This window comes from Nicotiana tomentosiformis, chromosome 3 (assembly GCF_000390325.3).
Source record: "Nicotiana tomentosiformis chromosome 3, ASM39032v3, whole genome shotgun sequence".
In the NCBI taxonomy this organism is placed as follows: domain Eukaryota; kingdom Viridiplantae; phylum Streptophyta; class Magnoliopsida; order Solanales; family Solanaceae; genus Nicotiana; species Nicotiana tomentosiformis.
This window is the reverse complement of record NC_090814.1, coordinates 96,456,053-96,478,602: the sequence shown is the minus strand read 5'-3', so window position 1 is coordinate 96,478,602 and position 22,550 is coordinate 96,456,053. Positions and strand designations below refer to the sequence as shown.

The 22,550-nt window shown below is 41.8% G+C and overlaps 1 protein-coding gene across 1 annotated transcript in view; it reads right to left on the bottom strand.

Moving 5' to 3' along the window:
* Positions 1-22,550, bottom strand: part of LOC104106912 (D-xylose-proton symporter-like 2) — a 42,956-nt gene that overhangs the window by 13,495 nt on the left and 6,911 nt on the right. Inside the window, exons 3-12 of the mRNA XM_070197301.1 lie at positions 12,191-12,269; positions 11,225-11,284; positions 11,074-11,140; positions 10,877-11,001; positions 10,311-10,412; positions 9,792-10,160; positions 9,660-9,707; positions 9,500-9,562; positions 9,018-9,098; positions 8,511-8,609 (exon numbers count right to left, since the gene is read on the bottom strand). Of these exons, the coding sequence (XP_070053402.1) occupies positions 8,511-8,609; positions 9,018-9,098; positions 9,500-9,562; positions 9,660-9,707; positions 9,792-10,160; positions 10,311-10,412; positions 10,877-11,001; positions 11,074-11,140; positions 11,225-11,284; positions 12,191-12,269 (1,093 nt within the window). The remainder of the gene's footprint in view (positions 1-8,510; positions 8,610-9,017; positions 9,099-9,499; positions 9,563-9,659; positions 9,708-9,791; positions 10,161-10,310; positions 10,413-10,876; positions 11,002-11,073; positions 11,141-11,224; positions 11,285-12,190; positions 12,270-22,550) is intronic.

Sequence of the window (22,550 nt, the reverse complement as noted above, 5' to 3'; positions counted from 1 at the left end):
TTAGATAGTTATGTAGCTAATATGTAATTAGTCCGAGTCTCACATTGAATAGGAGTAGGATATGTATTATGTATAGTTATAAATAGGGCTATTTGTATTACAATTAACATCAATAATATATTTTTCTCATGTGCTTTCTCACATGGTATCAGAGCGTTGGTGAGAAAATATCGTTGTGCGTCATTCCAGCAACATCCGGGAATAAAGAACTCAATCACCGTGCAATTTTCCGGTGACCTAAGTGGTTGTCCGCGTTAACCTTCATATCTGACGGTATTGTGTGAAAACCAACACCACCACGAGATCTACCATAGTCCGACGACCACACCCCAGTCACCCTCTCCGGCACATCTCGCTCCACGCGCCCACATGCGTTGCGAAGGTCTCCAAAATTTCCGACGAGTTCTGTTCACGCGCCGGCGCGTGAGCATATTTTCCCGCATATTCCAAGTTTGGGTTTTCTTCTGCGGTGGCCGCCTTCTTTTTCCGACTCTACCCATATAATTTTTTGAATTTTTCAGGAACATTGTTTTCCGGCAATGAACAATATTTTTTCCTTTATTGTGAACAGTGTTTTCCCATATATTTTTCCTGCCGGAGTTACTTATTTTCACTATTTCAAGCGAAGAACTTGGTTTCCGGATAACTAAGGAAAAAAAATCTCCAGGTTAAGCTCTGATTAACCATATAAGTTTTAGCCAAGAATTTAAGAAATTAATTGTAGCGAAATGAGATCCAATACTATGAATAGTTGGATGGTTTCTCTATCATATTGAGTTCATTCAATACAAAGCATGTAAACAGACATTTTCAGAGATAGCTTCCGTTGTTCAAATAGGTAATAGCGTGACTTGTGTCTCCCAATCTTCATCTTCCGACTCTTGGATCATTGATTCAGGTGCATCTGATCACATTTCTGGTAACAAATCTCTTTTCACTACTATTTCATATTCTCAATCTCTTCCAACAATCACAACGGCGAACGGGTCTCAAACCATGACAACTGGAATAGGTCAAGCAAGTCCACTTCCTTCCTTACCTTTAGATTCAGTTCTTTATGTTCCCGGTAGTCCTTATGATCTATAGTCGCTAGTCACTTAGCCAAATCACTTAAATGCTCTATTTTAACTCTTGATAAACTTATTTTTATACATTAACGCAGTACAGGGCGGGTCACTGGTACCGGACGGGAGTCAAATGGACTTTATTACCTTATCCTTGCTAAATCACATGGACTCACATCTTGTCTTCCTTCAACAGCTTGTCATGTTATTGATTCACCAGATTTATTACATAAACGGTTGGTACATCCCAGTTTATCAAAACTTCAGAATCATACTTGGTTTGTCTCACTAGTCTACTCTAGAGTGTGAGTCATGTCAACTCGGTAAGCATACTTGCTCCCATTTTCCTCGGCGTACTAATAATTGAGCAAAGTCACCTTTCACTTTAGTCTACCCAGATGCTTGGGGTCCTAGTCGAGTCGGTTCTACTTTGGGATTCCGCTATTTTGTCAATTTTATTGATGATTATTCCAGGTGCACTTGGATATTCTTGATGAAAAATAAATCTAAGTTGTTTTCTATTTTTCAGGCCTTCCACGCTGAAATCTGAAATCAATTTGGGGTTTCTATCAGCACATTTCGTAGTGATAATTCCCCAGAGTATTTGTCTTCTGAAATCTCCATTTCAGCAGTTTATGAACTCTCATGGGATCATTAATCAAACATCTTGTCCATACACATCTCAACAAAATGGGTTAGCGGAAAGGAAGAATAGGCATCTCATTGAGACGACTCGTACCCTACTCATACAATCTCATGTTCCGTTGCATTTTTGGGGGATGCAGTTCTCACATCTTGTTATCTTATTAATCGTATGTCATCCTCAACTATCCAAAATCAAGTTCCATTCTCTGTGTTGTTTCCTCACTCGCCCTTGTTCTCTCTTCCACCTCATGTCCTTGGGAGCACATGTTTTGTTCATAACCGCTAGGAAAAGATAAGTTAGCTCACCGTGCTCTTAAGTGTGTATTTCTAGGTTACTCGAGAACGCAAAAAGGGTATTCATGCTACTCACCTGACCTCCAGCAGTGCCTTATGTCTATTGATATTACCTTATTTGAACTCAGTCATACTTCAGAGGCTTAGGTGATCACTTAGACATTTCGGAGATGCTACCAGTTCCATCTTTTGGAGATTCAGTCACTATTTCCAACTCACCTTCCTCCACGGCTCCATCACCTACAACTCCAACTCCAGCTCCACCACCTATAACTCTTCCTACATCCTCAACCACAGAAGTCTTACCCATACCAACCATTGAGGAATCTAGTGTTGCTCCTCCTAGATCTCCAGCCACAAGAACACCACTCTTGACTTATCGTCGTCGTTCGCGCCCAGCATCAGGCCCAACTGATTCACGTCCTGCACCTGACCCTACTTCTACTGCAAACTTGTCTTCTCCTAGTCCACCGCTTGCATTTCGAAAAGGTATACAGTCCACACTTAATCCCAATTCCCATTATGTCGGTTTAAGTTATCATCGTCTGTCATCACCCCATTATGCGTTTGTATCATCTTTGTCCTCTATTTTCATCCCTAAGTCGACAGGTGAAGCATTGTCTTATCCAGGATGGCGACAGGCTATGATTGACGAGATGTCTGCTTTACATACGAGTGGTACTTGGGAGCTTGTTCCTCTTCTTTCAAGTAAATCTAATGTTAGTTGTCATTGGGTGTATGCAGTCAAAGTTGGTCCAGATGACCAGGTTGATCGACTTAAGGCTCGTTTTATTGCCAAAGGGTATACTCAGATATTTTGGGCTCGATTACAGTGATATTTTCTCGCTCATGGCTAAAATAGCATCGATCCGCCTTTTTCTATCCATGGTTGTTCACCATTGGTCTCTCTATCAATTAGACATTAAGAATGCTTTTCTTCACGGCGACTTTGAGGATGAAATTTATATGGAGCAACCACCTGGTTTTGTTGGTCAAGGGGAGTCTAGTGGCCTTGTATGTCGGTTGAGCCGGTCACTCTATGGTCTAAAGCAGTCTCCTCGAGCCTGGTTTGGTAAGTTCAGCATAGTCATTCAGGAGGTTGGCATGACTCATAGTGAAGTTGATCACTTTATGTTTTATCGGCAATTCTGATTCAAATCTCTGTATTTATCTGGTAGTTTATGTTGACGATATTGTTATTATCGGAAATGATGAGGATGGTATTACTAAGTTGAAGCGACATCTCTTTCAGCACTTTCGGACTAAGGATCTGGGCAAATTAAAGTATTTTTTGGGTATTGAGGTCGTTCAGTCTAGCTCAGGTATTGTGATCTCACAACAAAAGTATGCTTTAAACATTCTTCAGGAGACAGGAATGACAGGTTGTAGACCTGTTGACACTCATATGGATCCGAATTCTAAACTTCTACCAGGACAGGGGGAGCCGCTTAGCGATCCTGTAAGATATAGGCGGCTGGTTGGTAAATTAAATGACCTTATAGTGACTAGACCTGACATTTCTTTTCTTGTGAGTGTTGTGAGTCAGTTTATGGATTCTCCCTGTGATAGTCATTGGGATGCGGTTATCCGCATTCTTCGGTATATAAAATCAGCTCCACAGAAAGGATTATTGTTTAAGGATCGAGGCCATGAGCAGATCGTTGGATACTCAGATACCGATTGGGCAGGATCACCTTCTGATAGACGTTCTACGTCTGGATATTGCGTTTTAGTAGGAGGTAATTTGGTGTCTTGGAAGAGCAAGAAATAGAATGTGGTTGCTCGGTCTAGTGCAGAAGCAGCATATCAAGCAATGGCTATGGCAACATGTGAGCTAGTTTGGATCAAACAATTGCTCAAGGAGTTGAAATTTGGTGAGATCAGCCAGCTGGAACTTGTGTGTGATTATCAAGTTGTCATTCATATTGCATCGAATTCGGTGTTCCATGAGAGAACTAAACACATTGAGATTGACTGTCACTTCGTCACAGAAAAGATACTCTCAGGAGACATTGCTACAAAGTTTGTGAAGTTGAATGATCAGTTTGCAGATATTTTCACCAAGTCCCTCACTGGTCCTTGTATTAGTTACATATGTAACAAGCTCGGTACATGATTTGTATGCACCGGCTTGAAAGGGAGTGTTATATAGTTATGTAGTTAATATGTTATTAATCTGAGTCCCACATTGAATAGTGTTAGTTTACAGATATGTATAGTGTAGTCTTGTCCCACATTGGAAGAGGAGTAATATCTCTTTGTAGTGAATAGCTATAAATAGGGACCTCTTGTATTGTATTTATCATCCAATATCAATAACATATTTTCTCCCGTGCCTTCTCACATGGTATCAGAGCATTAGTGAGAAAAGATCGTTGTGCGTCATTCCAGCGTTAACCGGGAAGAAAGAACTTAGTCATCGTGCAATTTTTCCGGTGACCTAAGGCTTGTCTAAGTGAAAGTCACTTTCTGTCGGTGTTGTGCTAAAACCAACACCACCACGAGGTAGATCACCCTCCGACGACCAACCCCTAAAATTTTATCCGGCAGAAAAGCCGCCACGCTCCTACATGCGCCGGCAACAACTTTTCCGGTGAGGGTTCCGGCCATTTTTTCGCGAAACTTCTTCAGGACAGTGTGCTCTCCTCAAATCACTTAAATGCGCTTCAGGATAGTGTTATTGAAACTGTCCTGAGCCGCTTAGTGTGTTGTTAGTCGCTTAGCCAAATCACTTAAATGCGCTGTTTTATTTCTTGATGACCATGTTTTTATACTGAAACGCAGTACGGGGCGGATCATTGGTACCGGGCGTGAATCAAACGGACTTTATTACCTTATCCTTGCTAAATCACATGGACACACATCTTGTTTTCCTTCTATAACATGTTCTGTTACTGATTCACCAGATTTATTACATAAACGGTTGGGACATCCCAGTTTGTCAAAACTTCAGAAAATGGTATCTGGTTTATCTCACTTGTCAGTTCTAGAGTGTGAGTCATGTCAACTCGGTAAGCATACCCGCTCTCATTTCCCTCGGCGTCTTGATAATCGAGCAGAGTCACCTTTTACTTTAGTCCATTCAGATGTTTGGGGTCCTAATCGGGTCAGTTCCACCTTGGGATTCCGCTACTTTGTCAGTTTCATTGATGATTATTCCAGGTGTACTTGGATATTTTTGATAAAAAATCGATCTGAGTTGTTTTCTATTTTCTAGACCTTCCACGCTGAAATTCAAAATCAATTTGGGGTTTCTATTCGCACATTTCGTAGTGATAATGCCCGAGAGTATTTGTCTTCCCCATTTCAGCAGTTTATGAAATCTCATGGGATTATTCATCAAACATCTTGTCCGTACACATCTCAACAAAATGAGGTAGCTGAAAGAAAGAATAGACATCTTATTGAAACTGCTCGTACCCTACTCATACAATCTCATGCTCCATTGCATTTTGGGGGGGATGCAGTTCTTACATCTTGCTATCTTATTAATCGTATGCCATCTTCAGCTATCCAGAACCAAGTTCCATTCTCTGTCATGTTTCCCCACTTACCTTTGTTCTCTCTTCCACCCCGTATCTTTGGAAGCACTTATTTTGTCCATAACCTTACTCCAGGAACAGATAAGTTAGATCTTCGTGCTCTTAAGTGCGTATTTCTGGGTTTCTCGAGAACACAAAAGGGGTATCGATGCTACTCTCCTGACCTCCAGTGGTACCTTATGTCCGCTGATGTTACCTTCTTTGAAACCCAATCATACTTCACAGGTTCAGGTCATCACTTAGATATTTCTGAGGTACTACCAGTTTCATTTTTTGGAGATTCAGTCACTCCAGCTCCACCACCTACAGCTCCAGTTGTAGCTCCACCACCTATAGCTCCAGTTGTAGCTCCACCACCTATAGCTCCATTTCCACCACCTATAGCTCTGGTTGTAGCTCCACCACATATAGATCCAGTTCCTCCACATAATTCAGTTCAACCTTCTACAGCTCCACCACTCTTGACTTATCATCGTCGTCCACATCCAGCATCAGGACCGGGTGATTCACGCTCCGCATCAGATTCTGCACCTACTACGGACTTGTCTCCTCTTAGTCAACCAATTGCACTCCGCAAAGGTGTACGATCCACACTTAATCCTAATCCCCACTATGTCGGTTTAAGTTATCATCGCCTGTCATCACCTCATTATGCTTTTATATCTTCTTTGTCCACTGTTTATATCCCTAAGTCTACAGGTGAGGCACTATCTCATCCAGGATGGCGACATGCTATGATTGACGAGATGTCTGTTTTACATGTCAGTGACACTTGGGAGCTTGTTCCTCTTCCTGCAGGTAAGTCTACTGTTGGTTGTCGTTGGGTTTATGCAGTCAAAGTTGGACCGGATGGCCAGGTTGATCAGCTTAAGGCTCGTCTTGTTACAAAAGGATATACTCAGATTTTTGGGCTTGATTATAGTGATACTTTCTCTCCCGTGGCTAAAGTAGCATCTGTTCGTCTCTTTTGTCCACGGCTGCTGTACGTCATTGGCCTCTTTATCAGTTAGACATTAAGAATGCTTTTCTCCACGGTGATCTTGAGGAAGAAGTTTATATGGAGCAACCACCTGGTTTTGTTGCTCAGGGGAGTTTAATGGTTGTGTGTGCAGATTGCGCAGGTCACTATATGGTTTGAAACAGTCCCCTCGAGCTTGGTTTGGTAAGTTCAGCACAATTATTCAGGAGTTCGGCATGACTCGTAGTGAGGCTGATCACTCTGTGTTTTATCGGCATTCTGCTCCTAATCTGTGTATTTATCTAGTGGTTTATGTTGATGATATTGTTATTACTGGTAATGATCAGGATGGTATTACTAATCTGAAGCAACATCTCTTTCAGCACTTCCAGACTAAGGATCTGGGCAGATTGAAGTATTTTCTAGGTATTGAGGTCACTCAGTCTAGCTAAGGTATTGTTATTTCACAGCGAAAGTATGCCTTAGACATTCTTGAGGAGACTGGAATGATGGGTTGCAGACCTATTGACTCTCCTATGGATCCGAATGTTAAGCTTCTGCCTGGACAGGGGGAGCCTCTTAGAGACCCTACGAGATATAGGAAGTTGGTTGGCAAATTGAATTACCTCATAGTGACTAGACCTGACATTTCTTTTCCGGTGAGTGTTGTAAGTCAGTTTATGGATTCTACCTGTGATAGCCACTGGGATGCAGTTGTTCGCATTCTTCGGTAAATAAAGTCAGCTCCAGGTAAAGGATTACTATTCGAGGATCGAGGCCACGAGCAAATTGTTGGGTACACAGATGCTGATTGGACGGGATCACATTTTGATAAACGTTCTACGTCTGGATATTGTGTTCTAGTAGGAGGTAATTTGGTCTCGTGGAAGAGCAAGAAACAGAATGTAGTTGCTCGATCTAGCGCCGAAGCCGAATATCGGGCCATGGCTATGGCGACGTGTGAGTTAGTTTGGGTCAAGCAGTTGCTCAAGGAGTTAAAGTTCGGAGAAATCAGCAAGATGGAACTAGTGTGTGATAAACAAGCTGCTCTTCATATTGCGTCAAATCCGGTGTTCCATGAGAGGACTAAACACATTGAGATTGACTGTCACTTTGTCAGAGAAAAAATACTTTCATGAGATATTGTTACAAAGTTTGTAAAGTCGAATGATCAACTAGCAGATATTTTCACTAAGTCTCTTTCTGGTTCTCGTATTAGTTACATGTGTAACAAGCTTGGTACATATGATGTGTATGCACCGGCTTGAGGGGGAGTGTTAGTTTATAGATATGTATAGTGTAGTCTTGTCCCATATTGGAAGAGGAGTAATATCTCCTTGTAGTATATAGCTATAAATAGGGACCTCTTGTATTTTATTTATCATCCAATATCAATAACATATTTTCTCCCGTGCCTTCTCACAAATAGGAATAGGATATATATTATGTATAGTCATAAATAAGGCTCACTATATTATAATTAACATCAATAATATATTTTTCTCTTGCGCTTTCTCACAAAAATACTTTCTAGTACCTCAGTGAATAACTGTCACATACTTTTTTCTTCTACTGATCTATGGCCTAATTTCATGATCTGCAAAAGATGGTGTGTAACGGTCAAAAAATGGCCTCCTACCTTTTTCCTTTTTATAAGCTCTGCTAGTATAAGATCAATGAAAAGAAGAAGCTTCTCAAAACAAACCGTTCCAACGCCAGTTACCAATAAGATTTGACTATTTTCACAGTCCACTGAAATTTTTAAAGTAACGGACATTCACAACATCCAAAGAAATAATTTCCATTATACCAGTGGGGTTAAAGATGAGCAAAGGTTGTTGCTTACTTTTCAAAAGAAGACAAAAATCTACAATTACTGCAGCTAATAAAATTTGTACAAAAACCATGATGTCATTCACACTGTATAGCCAAAAGTTGGACTCACTCAAACAAATCTATTATAGCACTTTCAAGCACAAATATTAAAAGAAATAAAGCTTGAATTACCTGGTAACAGCCAACATACAGTAGCAGAGCACTAACAGCCACAGCTGGTACATTACCCAGGTAAGTGTAATATGATCCCAGGAGGAAAAGTGATATTGCCTGCAGAGAATACATGATTAGTGGGAGCTTCAGTAAAATTAACATTGATTGTTATGAAGTTGCTTCTTTAGAAGTAAGTTATGTTAGTAGGTTAAACATGTCAAATCCACCTGGGTAGGCCTTCTGAAATCATAAACTAATATAATTAATACTCACTCCATTTCAATTTACACTTTTCATTTTGACATGCTCCAGAATGTTTGATAACATTCCATTGATAATATCATTTAATACAAAGTTTCACTACTTTCTAGAATTCCAATACATTTAACTATAAAGTAATGTTTTCTCAAACCAGTTACCATTAATTTAATACTTTTTACTACCACTATACACATGTCAAATTAACATCTAAAACTCAGTTGTCTAGTCAAACATGCAAAATGAAACAGAGGGTGTAGTACTTACAATCCCAGACACACCTCCAAGAAGCAGAGGCCTCCTCCCAAGCTTATCAACAACTACAACTGCTACTCCAGTCATAATGAGCTGAACATGGTGAGAAAAAGGGAATCGTAGGGTCATTCTAATGCTGTAGCAAAAGTTAAGTGAACTAGCAGCAATATACCATAAACGTAAAAAGGATAACTAGCACAGAGCCACAAAGGAAGCAAGCTAAAAGGAAAAGCCAGACTAGTACGACAATTATCATTATTTCTACATCAATGAATGTTACTGCATCAACTTTGCAAAGTTTTTCTGAACAAACCCACAAGTATTTTATCTACTTAACACCACAGGAAGTTGCAAACTGACATTACCAGAAACAGTATAACTTAAAACAGTGTCCTTTACCACCCGAGAGGACATATTGTCTTTTTCATTCTTTTCCAGGTAAGAACAAGGTTAAAATAGAAAGAGAAAGAAAACGATCTCCCTCAAGAAATCACCTTCAACAGCGCAAGGAAAATCGAAGCTCTTGTAGCATCAGCTGCCGCAGAAAATCCTGCATCCTGTGATTGTATGATAAGTTAGAATGGCACAAAGAAGAGAAAGTAATATAAGAACGGCATTAGCACTAAGCAACCTTCACCTATTTGGCAAGTGTACCTGAAAAATTTTTGCAGCATAATACAAGACACTTGGTTGCCCAGTTATCTGCCATGTGAAAAGCAAAAGATGAGAGCACACAGTTAGATAATTGCTAGTGGAATGAAAATGAAATATTAGATATATAGCTACCTGTTGAAACAAGATTAGTCCAGCACCAATTGTGAGGGCTTTCAAGCATTTTCCTTGCAACATTTCACCTATAGTAGCCTCTTTTTCTTCGCTTAGTTGCGAAAGCTCAGACAGAATGTCATCTACTTGACGAGGTGCTGAATCACCAATTGCTGCTCCCCTAAGCTGGCGCAAGCAACATATGGCCTTCTCTCTTAAACCCTGCAACTCACCCTTCCCCTGTATAGCACATAGAAGAATCCACCTGGGCGACGAAGGAAGCCACCACATTCCAATTCCCATAATAACTGCTAAAGGGGCACTAACTCCATACATATATCGCCAACCAGCAACAGTTTCTATCAGAAGGCTTCCAACTGTATATCCAACCTACAAATGACAGCTTAGCACAATTGAAAAGAGCCCAGTACAACAAATAATAATACCATGAAATATACCTATAGATCCAAAGAGCAACTTCTTCTACATTAATGGCCGTATAGACCAACCAGAATTTCCAGGCAAGTATGTCGTACTTACTAGCATCCCAAAAACTATGAAGAACTCCTTAAGAGAAATCAGCTGTCCTCGTATCTGGCTGGGAGCCGTTTCAGCAATGTACATCGGAGCAGCATGCATTGCCTGCCATGGAACAGAAGGAGAAAATGGAGCAATCAGTTTGAAAGTTGGGTCTTTAATAAGAAGTAGATTCCCGAAATACTTTTCCGGTTACTACTCCTTAATTCATGACTTGACCTTGATGGCCTGCTGTAATTGTTGCCTCGTCATACCAAACATGAAGAAGAAAGGAAGATAAAAGAGTTCATTTCTGTGTTCAGGAGTTTAATCAGGAAACAACTCAGAGAACGATAGAAGTGAGAGTTTCATGTGTGTAAAAGCATCAGGTAGAGTTCAACGAAAGTAGAAAGACACCTGAGAGAATAAAGAAAATGGTAAACAGTAGACAACTTTTAAAGGAGATATAAACAAGTGGAAGGACTCACGTGCTGAGAACGCACCATCTCAATTCACAGGTGAAAATACGAAAACCCCTGGTAAAATAAATAAAATGGAAAGAGAAGGTTGAAGGCGTTGCAGTATCTTACCAGTCCAATTCCTACACCATACAGCAAGCGCCCAATTACCATAATAACATAGACAGGAGCAAATGCTGTTACCAGAGCTCCAACAAAATAGAACAAAGCAGACACAATCAACTCCCTTCTTCTCCCTACAAATTAATTAAGTAGTTTCAGTCACAAGTTGAAATGTGACACCAATTGTGGTCAATAGAAAAACTAACCAAGCCAGTCAGCAATTTGGAAAGCAACCGCTGAGCCAATTAAAGCACCATACAGTGAGCCACTAGTCTGTGACAATGAGCAAACTTTAGATCTTTCCAAAGCTCTGACAGAAGAAGGCACATATGATTTACCAGAAAAGGAGATACTTACTACGAGACCAAGTTGCACAGAAGACAAGTCATACCAAGAAATTCCACTAAATGTAGCTGACTGCAGAATATAAGCAACATTAACTTGATAAAAGTTGTTCTTTTTAATTACTGAGCCAACTGCAGAATATACCCAAGGTGACCAATTAGAAGCCATAACTTCTATATACCAGAACTAATAACAATAGCGTATGTGACAAGCAAATATTATGAACCGTGAACAGTTGGGTGCATTTAAAAGGATCACTATCAGAATCATTTGATGACTTTTCCAGATTAACTTGAAACTGTAGAAAATATATATAGCTGCCTTTGAAGAGAAACAAGTAATTCAAGTGGATGCATTTATATGACTATCAACATCTTTGCAATAACAAAGATCTGGAGACACAAGATGTTCAAAGCCTGATCTCAATTGAAAATAAACTTAAAAACATATTACAAACTACCATGTGCTGGGAAATAGAAACAGGGTAACCGGAAGAAGCAAACCCAGGATTAACGCGACGAGGGCACCAGTATTTTGCTCAACCAGTGCTCCCCAAAGGCTAGTGTTCAGGGTGATTTAAATTAACCATTTTCAAGGTATACACACACATATACAAGATTTCAGCCGAAGTTTACGGGGTCCGGTGACCCCTCAAGGCTACTCATAGGTCCGGAAAGACAGATAAAAATTGTCAAGTTCAGTCTTTTTCCTACTTGCCAGAACCAACGCTGAAACTTCCATCTGTTTCCTCCAATATCAGTTCTCTTGTCCTTTTACACAAAGTAAATCCAGAATCCAGAAAGGCTCTTATGAACAGTCTTATGCATCATCTAATAAAGCTAGGAGAACATAAAAAGGAGTAGAAGAGCTAGAAAAATGGTAATTAGATTTCTTCTTTTTTCTTTTTCCTTTTTTTCTTTTTTCTTTTAATTATAACAAGCACAAGGACTCTTTACTAGGTCGAAGGAAAGAAGATACCTCTATGGAAATTGTAGCAGAGGATGTGGCTCCAATATCATAACCATAAAGCAGTCCTCCAAAAGCGGGGAACAGAAATCTGGAAATTGCTCATCAACTTATCATAATGTATTCAGATGGAAAAGATGAAAAGAATAAGTATCTCTACAAAGCTAATCAACATAATATTTTTCTATCCTAGTTTTCTTTTCCTTTTAATCTGGAATGCTAAACCTTAAGCAACTAGTCATGTACAGCTTTCAGTAAAATATAACCCAAAGCTAACACTTTGAAGCTAGAAAGTTTCTTTCTTTGTTCTTCATAACATACATCAGAGCTTCTTTTTTTCATTTGGATCATCTGATTAATTCATATCTGAGGATAAAGACCGATATCTATCTTGCCAACAATATCATAGTATGCCGAATTACAGCAAAGGATGACTTAACAAATCTAAATTTTGAAGAGAAGATTCCCTTTTATATAGATAGTTAAGATAACCTAGTAGAGGATTGTTGTTGAGCCAAAATCCATATTATAAGTTACACATATTGTATACGGTCAAAACCGAGGTTTGCCCTTCGTATGATTAATCGAGATTGGAACATGATGGTCCAAGGTTCATCATTGTAATATCAAGCCATGGTGCGAAGTATATGTTGTCGAGCTCGATACCCAGAGACCGATCAAGATCGAGGTCGGCCAAGATCGAGCTCGAAGACCCAGAGACCGATCAAGATCGAGATTGGCCAAGATCGAGATCGGCCAGGATCAAGATCGAGGCAAGAAACAAAAAAGTCGTTATAGCCGCAATTAGGGGGAGAATCTCGGCGGAAATCACGGCACGTATCAAGAAGAGGCCGATTAATTAGCCTATCATGAGAGCCCTTACTGTATTTAGAATTGTATCAAGAGTAGGACTCCCCTACTTATATAAAGGGGGTCTGATAAGGGGGTATTCACGCAATAAAAAGCAATATACTATTCTTTTCTTTAGGTTCTCAATACTCTGTTACTCTGCTTATATTTCATTTGCCATTTAACTTAGCTCGAGGGTCAAAGTTGTTTGCTTTTATTTTTCTTTACAGTCAATTTCAATATCAATTAGCATATTTTCTCAGTTTGTGCCAAGTAAAATCATGTGTCCTTAAAACCACATATAAATTCAATTGTTATCCGTTTTTAGGGTAAACAGTTTGGCGCCCACCGTGGGGCTAAGGATAATAGTGATTGCTTGGTGCTAATTTTTATAACACACGCTCTTTTACACTTGTTCTTGTAAGCGTTTTTGATTCTAGGATCGGGCATGTCGAACTCTCAAGCAGTACCCACACACATCAACAACAGCCTTGGTTTTCATAGCGAAAACGACAACGTAGCCGCCCCAGGAAACGAAGTGCTTCCAGTTGACCTCGAGGGAGTACCAGTTGCAGACCCCATCGACGTCAGTTCCCATGTTGCCCTGAATGCAAATCTGGGCGTCGACCCCGAAAACAGCGTCCGCAGAGACATTCGATCAGCCGGTCAGAACTCACAGGGCGGCGAAGAAGGCGGGATCAGCCTTCGAATAATATTCGAAATGCTGCAGGCTCAACAAGCTGCAATAGCACAACTTCAAAATCAGAACCACGCACCAAGTAGGGTCGAACCCGAGCCATGACAGGAAATTGTTCACAGGGCCGAACCAGTGCTGGGGAGGTCAAATGTGAATTGAGACAGGAACCGACCCTGCTATCTTGAAAATGCTCGAGGAGCTGACAAAGCGAATTGAATCGGGCGAGAAGAAGATTGAAGCGAATGACAAAAAAGTGGAAACATATAATTCCAGAGTTGATCAAATTCCGGGAGCACCACCAATTTTGAAGGGTTTGGATTCAAGGTTCATACAAAAGCCCTTCCCCCCGAGCGCAGCTCCTAAGCCCATTCCGAAAAAATTCCGCATGCCAGAAATTCCCAAGTATAATGGAACTACCGACCCCAACGAGCATGTCACTTCTTACACATGCGCAATAAAGGGGAACGATCTAGAGGACGATGAGATTGAGTCTGTACTGCTGAAGAAATTCGGAGAAACTTTATCAAAGGGGGCGATAATATGGTATCATAATTTACCACCTAACTCCATTGATTCTTTTGCCATGCTCGCAGATTCCTTCGTCAAAGCGCACGCCGGAGCGATAAAGGTCAAGACTAGAAAGTCGAACCTCTTCAAAGTAAAACAGAAAGACAACGAGATGCTCAGAGAGTTCGTATCTCGGTTCCAAATGGAGCTTATGGATATGCCCCTAGTCGCCGACGATTGGGTCGTTCAGGCTTTCACTCAAGGCCTAAACATACGAAGTTCGGTAGCCTCACAACAGTTGAAGCAGAACTTGATCGAATATCCAGCTGTAACCTGGGCCGACGTGCATAATCGGTACCAGTCAAAGATTAGGGTCGAGGATGACCAATTGGGGACTCCTTCCGGGTCCGTTTATCCAAACAGGACCATCGACAAAGTCAAAAGGGATATTGACCGGGAACCACGGTCAAACAGAGATCGATATCAGCCATACGGTGGGGATCGGAGAAACAACGGAGCTGGACGCAACCCCGTTTGAACTGATAGAAGAAATGATCGAGGACAGAGCTCTCGAGGGCTCATGAGTAAGAGTGGTTTCGACAGAAATGTCGAACCCAAAGAAGCACCACGACTATCGGAATACAACTTCAACATTGATGCATCAGCTATTGTCTCGGCCATTGGGCGCATCAAAGACACCAGGTGGCCCCGACCTCTACAGACTGATCCGGCCCAGAGAAATCCTAATCAAATGTGCAAATATCATGGCACACATGGTCATAGAACAGAAGATTGCAGACAGCTGAGGGAGGAGGTAGCCCGTTTGTTCAACAAAGGGCATCTTCGAGAATTCTTAAGCGATCGGGCAAAAACCATTTCAAGAACAGAGATTCAAACAGACAGAATGAGCAAGAAGAGTCGCGGCACGTGATCCACATGATTGTGGGAGGGGTCGATATTCCTCAGGGAGCCGTATTCAAACGCACCAAGGTGTCGATCACGAGGGAAAAACGAACTCGAGACTATGTACCGGAAGGGACCTTGTCTTTCAATGACGATGATGCAAAGGGGATCTTACAACCCCACAACGACGCACTGGTAATATTTATCATTCTGAATAAAATTCAAGTTAAACGTGTTTTGATTGATCCAGGTAGCTCGGCCAACATTATTCGATCGAGGGTCGTAGAACAGTTCAGCCTACAAGATCAAATTGTGCCCGCAGCCCAAGTACTTAACGGCTTCAACATGGCAAGCGAAACCACCAAAGGTGAAATTACTTTACAAGTGAACGTGGCCAGGACCATCCAAGAAACAAAGTTCCATGTGATCGATGGTGACATGAGGTACAACGCCCTGCTCGGAAGGCCTTGGATCCATAACATGAGGGCAGTACCCTCGACACTTCACCAAGTTCTGAAGTTCCCAACGTTGGAGGGAGTCAAAACAGTGTACGGGGAGCAACCCGCCGCCAAGGAAATGTTTTCAGTCGATGAAGTGATACCGGTATCGGCACTCTCATTAACGAAGGGATCGAAGGGAAAACAGGAGGCCAAATAGCAACCACAGATACCGGCCTTGACCCAATTGCAAGAGCAAGGGATCGACGAGGATGACGACTACTGGATCCCTCGATCCTTCGTAATTCCCGATGACTCCAACGCCACCAAGTCAATGGTCGAAGAGCTGGAACAAGTCACACTGGCCAAGCATCAGCCCGAACGAAAGGTATACCTGGGCACGGGGCTAACCCTCGAGCTCAGCAAAAAGCTTATTCATTTCCTTAAAGCTAACACGGATTGCTTTGCTTGGTCCCACCTCGATATGACAGGGATTCCACCTGAAATTACCACTCACAAACTAAGCCTGGACCCTAAATTCCGCCCGGTAAAGCAAAAAAGACGTCCCCGGTCCGAGGTCAAACATGCCTTCATCAAGAACGAGGTAACCAAACTTCTCAAAATAGGATCCATTCGAGAAGTAAAGTACCCCGAATGGTTAGCAAACGTAGTGGTAGTACCTAAGAAGGGAAACAAACTTAGAATGTGTAGATTATAAAGACCTGAATAAAGCATGCCCAAGGATTCTTTTCCTTTGCTTAATATCGATCGTATGATTGATGCCACGGCCGGCCACGAGACTCTCAGTTTTCTCGATGCCTACTCCGGGTACAACCATATACAGATGAACCCGGAGAATCAGGAAAAGATCTCGTTTATCACTAAGTACGGCACCTACTGTTATAATGTAATGCCATTCGGTCTAAAAAATGCTGGTGCAACTTATCAACGCTTAGTAAACCAAATGTTCGAAGAATAAATAGGAAAGTCAATGGAAGTTTATATTGATGACATGTTAATTATGTCCCTAAGAGTAGAGGACCATTTAAAGCATTTGCAAGAGATTTTCGATATACTAAGGAAGTACAATATGAAGCTCAACCCCGAAAAATGTGCATTCAGAGTTGGCTCGGGTAAGTTTCTTGGTTTCATTGTGTCCAACCGGGGAATCGAGATCAACCCCGATAAAATCAAAGCTATCGAGGATATCACGGTAGTGGATAATGTAAAAGCCGTGCAGAGGCTGACGGGGCGGATAGTCGCCCTAGGATGATTCATTTCGAGATCCTCAGCTAGGAGCCACCGATTGTTCTCACTGCTTAAGAAGAAGAGCAATTTTGCATGGACTCTGGAATGCCAGCAGGCCTTAGAGGAACTAAAGCGGTATTTATCGAGCCCGCCGTTGCTTCACACCCCGAAAGTGGACGAACAACTTTACTTGTACTTGGCAGTCTCGGAGATAGCGGTAAGTGGAGTCCTGATCCGAGAAGAACAAGGTACGCAATTCCCTGTCTATTATTGTTAGTTTACAGCATGTATATAGTGTAGTATTGTCCCACATTGGTAGAAGAATAGTATGTCCTTGTATAGTATAGCTATAAATAAGGACATCTTGTATTGTATTGTTCATCTAATATCAATAACATATTTTCTCCCGTGCCTTCTCACATGGTATCAGAGCAATTGTGAGAAACTTATCGCTGTGCATAAATTCCAGCGATTCCGAGAAAGAGAAATCGTTGTGCATAAATTCCAGCGATTCCGGGAAAGAGAAATCAGTACTTTTTAAGGCTGTTTTCTATCTGCTTCATTTCTGTCAGTGTTGTGCAAAATCCAACACTACCACAAGAGTCGTCACTGTCCGGCGACCAAACCCCAGTGAAAAATTCCGGCAGCAGCCTCCTCACGCGCCACCAGAAGCTCACGCACGTGAGCTCACGCGCCGGCGCGTACGACCACTTCCGGCCATTCTTTTGAAAATCTTCCTTCAGAACAGTTGGGTCGCCTGGTAATTCCGATCCTACCCCTACTGTTTTCATTTCATTCCGACAACTTTGAGTTTTTTCCGGCAGCTACAGTACTATTCCGACAGCTACAGTAGATTCAGGTAGCTACAGTATTTCAGTATTCTGTTTCTGTGTTTCCGTACACTGTTTCAGTGGATTACAGTTGATTCTTTCTCCTATTTGGTAATAATTTGCAACAATGTCTTTGGGATTTGATGCTTTTGGGTCTAGAAACATGAGTTCTGGAAGCTCTAGTGCTATTATTACCTCGGAACCTTTAATGGGAGGTTCAAACTACTTAGCTTGGGCTTCATCTGTCGAGTTATGGTGTAGAGGTCAAGGTGTTCAAGATCATCTAATCAAACAGTCTAGCGATGGAGATGAAAAGGCAATAGCACTTTGGGCAAAAATCGATGCTCAGTTATGTAGCATCTTGTGGCGATCTATTGATTCCAAGTTGATGCCCTTGTTTCGTCCATTCCAGACATGTTATTTGGTTTGGGCAAAGGCACGCACCTTATACACTAATGACATATCTCGCTTCTATGATGTGATATCACGGATGACAAACTTAAAGAAGCAGGAATTGGATATGTCTACTTACTTGGGTCAAGTACAGGCAGTCATGGAGGAATTTGAGAAGTTGATGCCAGTTTCTGCTAGTGTGGAAAAACAACAAGAGCAGCGACAGAAGATGTTTCTCGTTCTTACCCTCGCTGGACTTCCTAATGATCTTGATTCAGTACGCGACCAGATTTTGGCTAGTCCGTCTGTCCCGACAGTTGATGAATTATTCTCTCGATTACTCCGCCTTGCTGCAGCACCAAGTCCACCAGTGATCTCATCACAGATACTTGATTCCTCTGTTCTTGCATCCCAGACAATGGATGTTCGGGCATCTCAAACTATGGAGCATAGACGAGGAGGAGGTCGTTTTGGAAGATCTAGACCCAAGTGTTCTTATTGTCACAAACTTGGACACACTCGTGAAATGTGTTATTCCTTACATGGTCGTCCACCCAAAAATGCTTACATTGCTCAGACCGAGACTCCAGGTAACCAAGGATTTTCTTTATCTAAAGAAGAATATAATGAGCTCCTTCAGTATCGAGCAAGTAAGCAGACATCTCCACAAGTAGCCTCAGTTGCTCAGACTGATACTTCTGTTAACTGGTAATTCTTTTGCTTGTGTTTCCCAGTCTAGCACTCTTGGCCCATGGGTCATGGACTCCGGCGCTTCTGATCACATCTCTGGTAATATATCACTTTTGTCAAATATTGTATATTCACAGTCTCTTCCCACTGTTACTTTAGCCAATGGATGTCAAACTAAGGCAAAAGGAGTTGGACAAGCTAATCCCTTGTCTTCTATCACCCTAGATTCCGTTCTTTATGTCCCTGGCTGTCCTTTTAGTCTTGCATCTGTTAGTCGTTTGACTCGTGCCCTCCATTGTGGTATATATTTTATTGACGATTCTTTTATTATGCAGGACCGCAGTACGGGACAGACAATTGGTACAGGACGTGAATCAGAAGGTGCCTTTACTACCTTAACTCACTCAGTCCTTCCACAACATGTCTAGTTACAGATCCTCCAGATCTAATCCACAGACGTTTAGGACATCCGAGTTTATCCAAACTTCAGAAGATGGTGCCTAGTTTATCTAGTTTGTCTACATTAGATTGTGAGTCGTGTCAACTTGGGAAACATACCCGAGCCTCCTTTTCGCGTAGTGTTGAGAGTCATGCAGAGTCTGTCTTCTCCTTAGTTCATTCTGATATATGGGGTCCTAGTAGAGTCAGTTCATCCTTGGGATTTCGTTATTTTGTCAGTTTCATTGATGATTATTCAAGATGTACTTGGCTTTTCTTAATGAAAGATTGTTCTGAGTTATTTTCTATATTCAAAAGTTTCTATGCTGAAATCAAAAACCAATTTGGTGTTTCTATTCGCATTTTTCGCAGTGATAATGCCTTAGAATATTTATCTTCTCAATTTCAGCAGTTTATGACTTCTCAGGGAATTATTCATCAGACATCTTGTCCTTATACCCCTCAGCAAAATGGGGTTGCTGAGAGAAAGAATAGGCACCTTATTGAGACTGCTCGCACACTTCTAATTGAATCTCGTGTTCCGTTGCGTTTTTGGGGCGATGCAGTTCTCACAGCTTGTTATTTGATTAATCGGATGCCTTCATCTCCCATCAAGAATCAGATTCCGCATTCAGTATTGTTTCCCCAGTCACCCTTATACTCTCTTCCACCTCGTGTTTTTGGGAGCACGTGTTTTGTTCATAACTTAGCCCCTGGGAAAGATAAGTTAGCTCCTCGTGCTCTTAAGTGTGTCTTCCTTGGTTATTCTCGTGTTCAGAAGGGATATCGTTGTTATTCTCCAGATCTTCGTAGGTACCTTATGTCAGCTGACGTCACATTTTTTGAGTCTAAACCTTTCTTTACCTCTGCTGACCACCATGATATATCTGAGGTCTTACCTATACCGACCTTTGAGGAGTTTACTATAGCTCCTCCTCCACCTTCGACCACAGAGGTTTCATCCATACCAACCGTTGAGGAGTCTAGTGTTGTTCCCCCTAGTTCCCCAGCCACAGGAACACCACTCTTGACTTATCATCGTCGTTTGCGTCTTCCATCAGGCCCAACTGGTTCTCGTCCTGCACCTGACCCTGCTCCTGCTGCGGACCCTGCTCCTAGTACACCGATTGCACTTCGGAAAGGTATACGGACCACACTTAACCCTAATCCTCATTATGTCGGTTTGAGCTATCATCGTCTGTCATCTCCCCATTATGCTTTTATATCTTCTTTGTCCTCGGTTTCCATCCCTAAGTCTACAGGTGAAGCGTTGTCTCATCCAGGATGGCGACAGGCTATGAGTGACGAGATGTCTGCTTTACATACAAGTGGTACTTGGGAGCTTGTTCCTCTTCCCTCAGGTAAATCTACTGTTGGTTGTCGTTGGGTTTATGCAGTCAAAGTTGGTCCCGATGGACAGATTGATCGACTTAAGGCCCGTCTTGTTGCCAAAGGATATACTCAGATATTTGGGCTCGATTACAGTGATACCTTCTCTCCCGTGGCTAAAGTGGCTTCAGTCCGCCTTTTTCTATCCATGGCTGCGGTTCGTCATTGGCCCCTCTATCAGCTGGACATTAAAAATGCCTTTCTTCACGGTGATCTTGAGGATGAGGTTTATATGGAGCAACCACCTGGTTTTGTTGCTCAGGGGGAGTCTCGTGGCCTTGTATGTCGCTTGCGTCGGTCACTTTATGGTCTAAAGCAGTCTCCTCGAGCCTGGTTTGGTAAGTTCAGCACGGTTATCCAGGAGTTTGGCATGATTCGTAGTGAAGCTGATCACTCTGTGTTTTATCGGCACTCTGCTTCAAGTCTCTGTATTTATCTGGTAGTCTATGTTGATGATATTGTTATTACTGGCAATGATCAGGATGGTATTACCAATCTGAAGCAGCATCTCTTCCAGCACTTCCAAACTAAGGATCTAGGCAGATTGAAGTACTTTCTAGGTATTGAGGTTGCCCAGTCTAGCTCAGGTATTGTTATTTCTCAAAGAAAATATGCTTTAGACATTCTTGAGGAGACGGGGATGATAGGTTGCAGACCTGTTGACACTCCGATGGATCCGAATTCTAAACTTATGCCAGGACAGGGGGAGCCGCTTAGCGATCCTGCAAGCTATAGGCGGCTGGTTGGAAAATTAAATTATCTCACAGTGACTAGACCCGACATTTCTTATCCTGTGAGTGTTGTAAGTCAGTTTATGAATTCTCCCTGTGATAGTCATTGGGATGCAGTTGTCCGCATTATTCGATATATAAAATCGGCTCCAGGCAAAGGGTTACTCTTTGAGGATCGAGGTCATGAGCAGATCATTGGATACTCAGATGCTGATTGGGCAGGATCACCTTCTGATAGACGTTCTACGTCTGGATATTGTGTTTTAGTAGGAGGAAATTTGGTGTCCTGGAAGAGCAAGAAACAGAATGTAGTTGCTCGGTCTAGTGCAGAAGCAGAATATCGAGCAATGGCTATGGCAACATGTGAGCTAGTCTGGACCAAACAATTGCTCAAGGAGTTGAAATTTGGTGAAATCAGTCGGATGGAACTTGTGTGCGATAATCAAGCTGCCCTTCATATTGCATCAAATCCGGTGTTCCATGAGAGAACTAAACACATTGAGATTGATTGTCACTTCGTCAGAGAAAAGATACTTTCAGGAGAGATTGCTACAAAGTTTGTGAGGTCGAATGATCAACTTGCAGATATTTTCACCAAGTCTCTCACTGGTCCTCGTATTGGTTATATATGTAACAAGCTCGGTACATATGATTTGTATGCACCTGCTTGAGGGGGAGTGTTAGTTTACAGCATGTATATAGTGTAGTATTGTCCCACATTGGTAGAAGAGTAGTATGTCCTTGTATAGTATAGCTATAAATAAGGACATCTTGTATTGTATTGTTCATCTAATATCAATAACATATTTTCTCCCGTGCCTTCTCACAATTATATTAGTCGGACCTTAGGTACGGCCGAAACTAGATATCCACACTTGCTTTAATAAGCGCCTCTAGGAAACTAAAACCATAATTCCAATGTCATCCAATATGTGTTATAACAACTTATCCTCTTCGAAATATTTTGCACAAACCCGAGCTTTCGGGTCGATTGGCCAAATGAGTCGTAGAAATCAGTGGGTACGATATTGAGTATCGACCCCGAACCGCCATCAAGTCTCAAATCTTGACAAACTTTGTGGCTGACTTTACGCCGGCCCTCGTACCCGAGGTTGAAAAAGAACTACTGATAAAATCGGGTACATCTTCGAGAGTCTGGACCCTCTTTACGGACGGTGCTTCGAACGCGAAGGGGTCCGAACTAGGCATCGTACTAAAATCACCCACAGGTAATGTAGTTAGACAGTCTATCAAAACTAC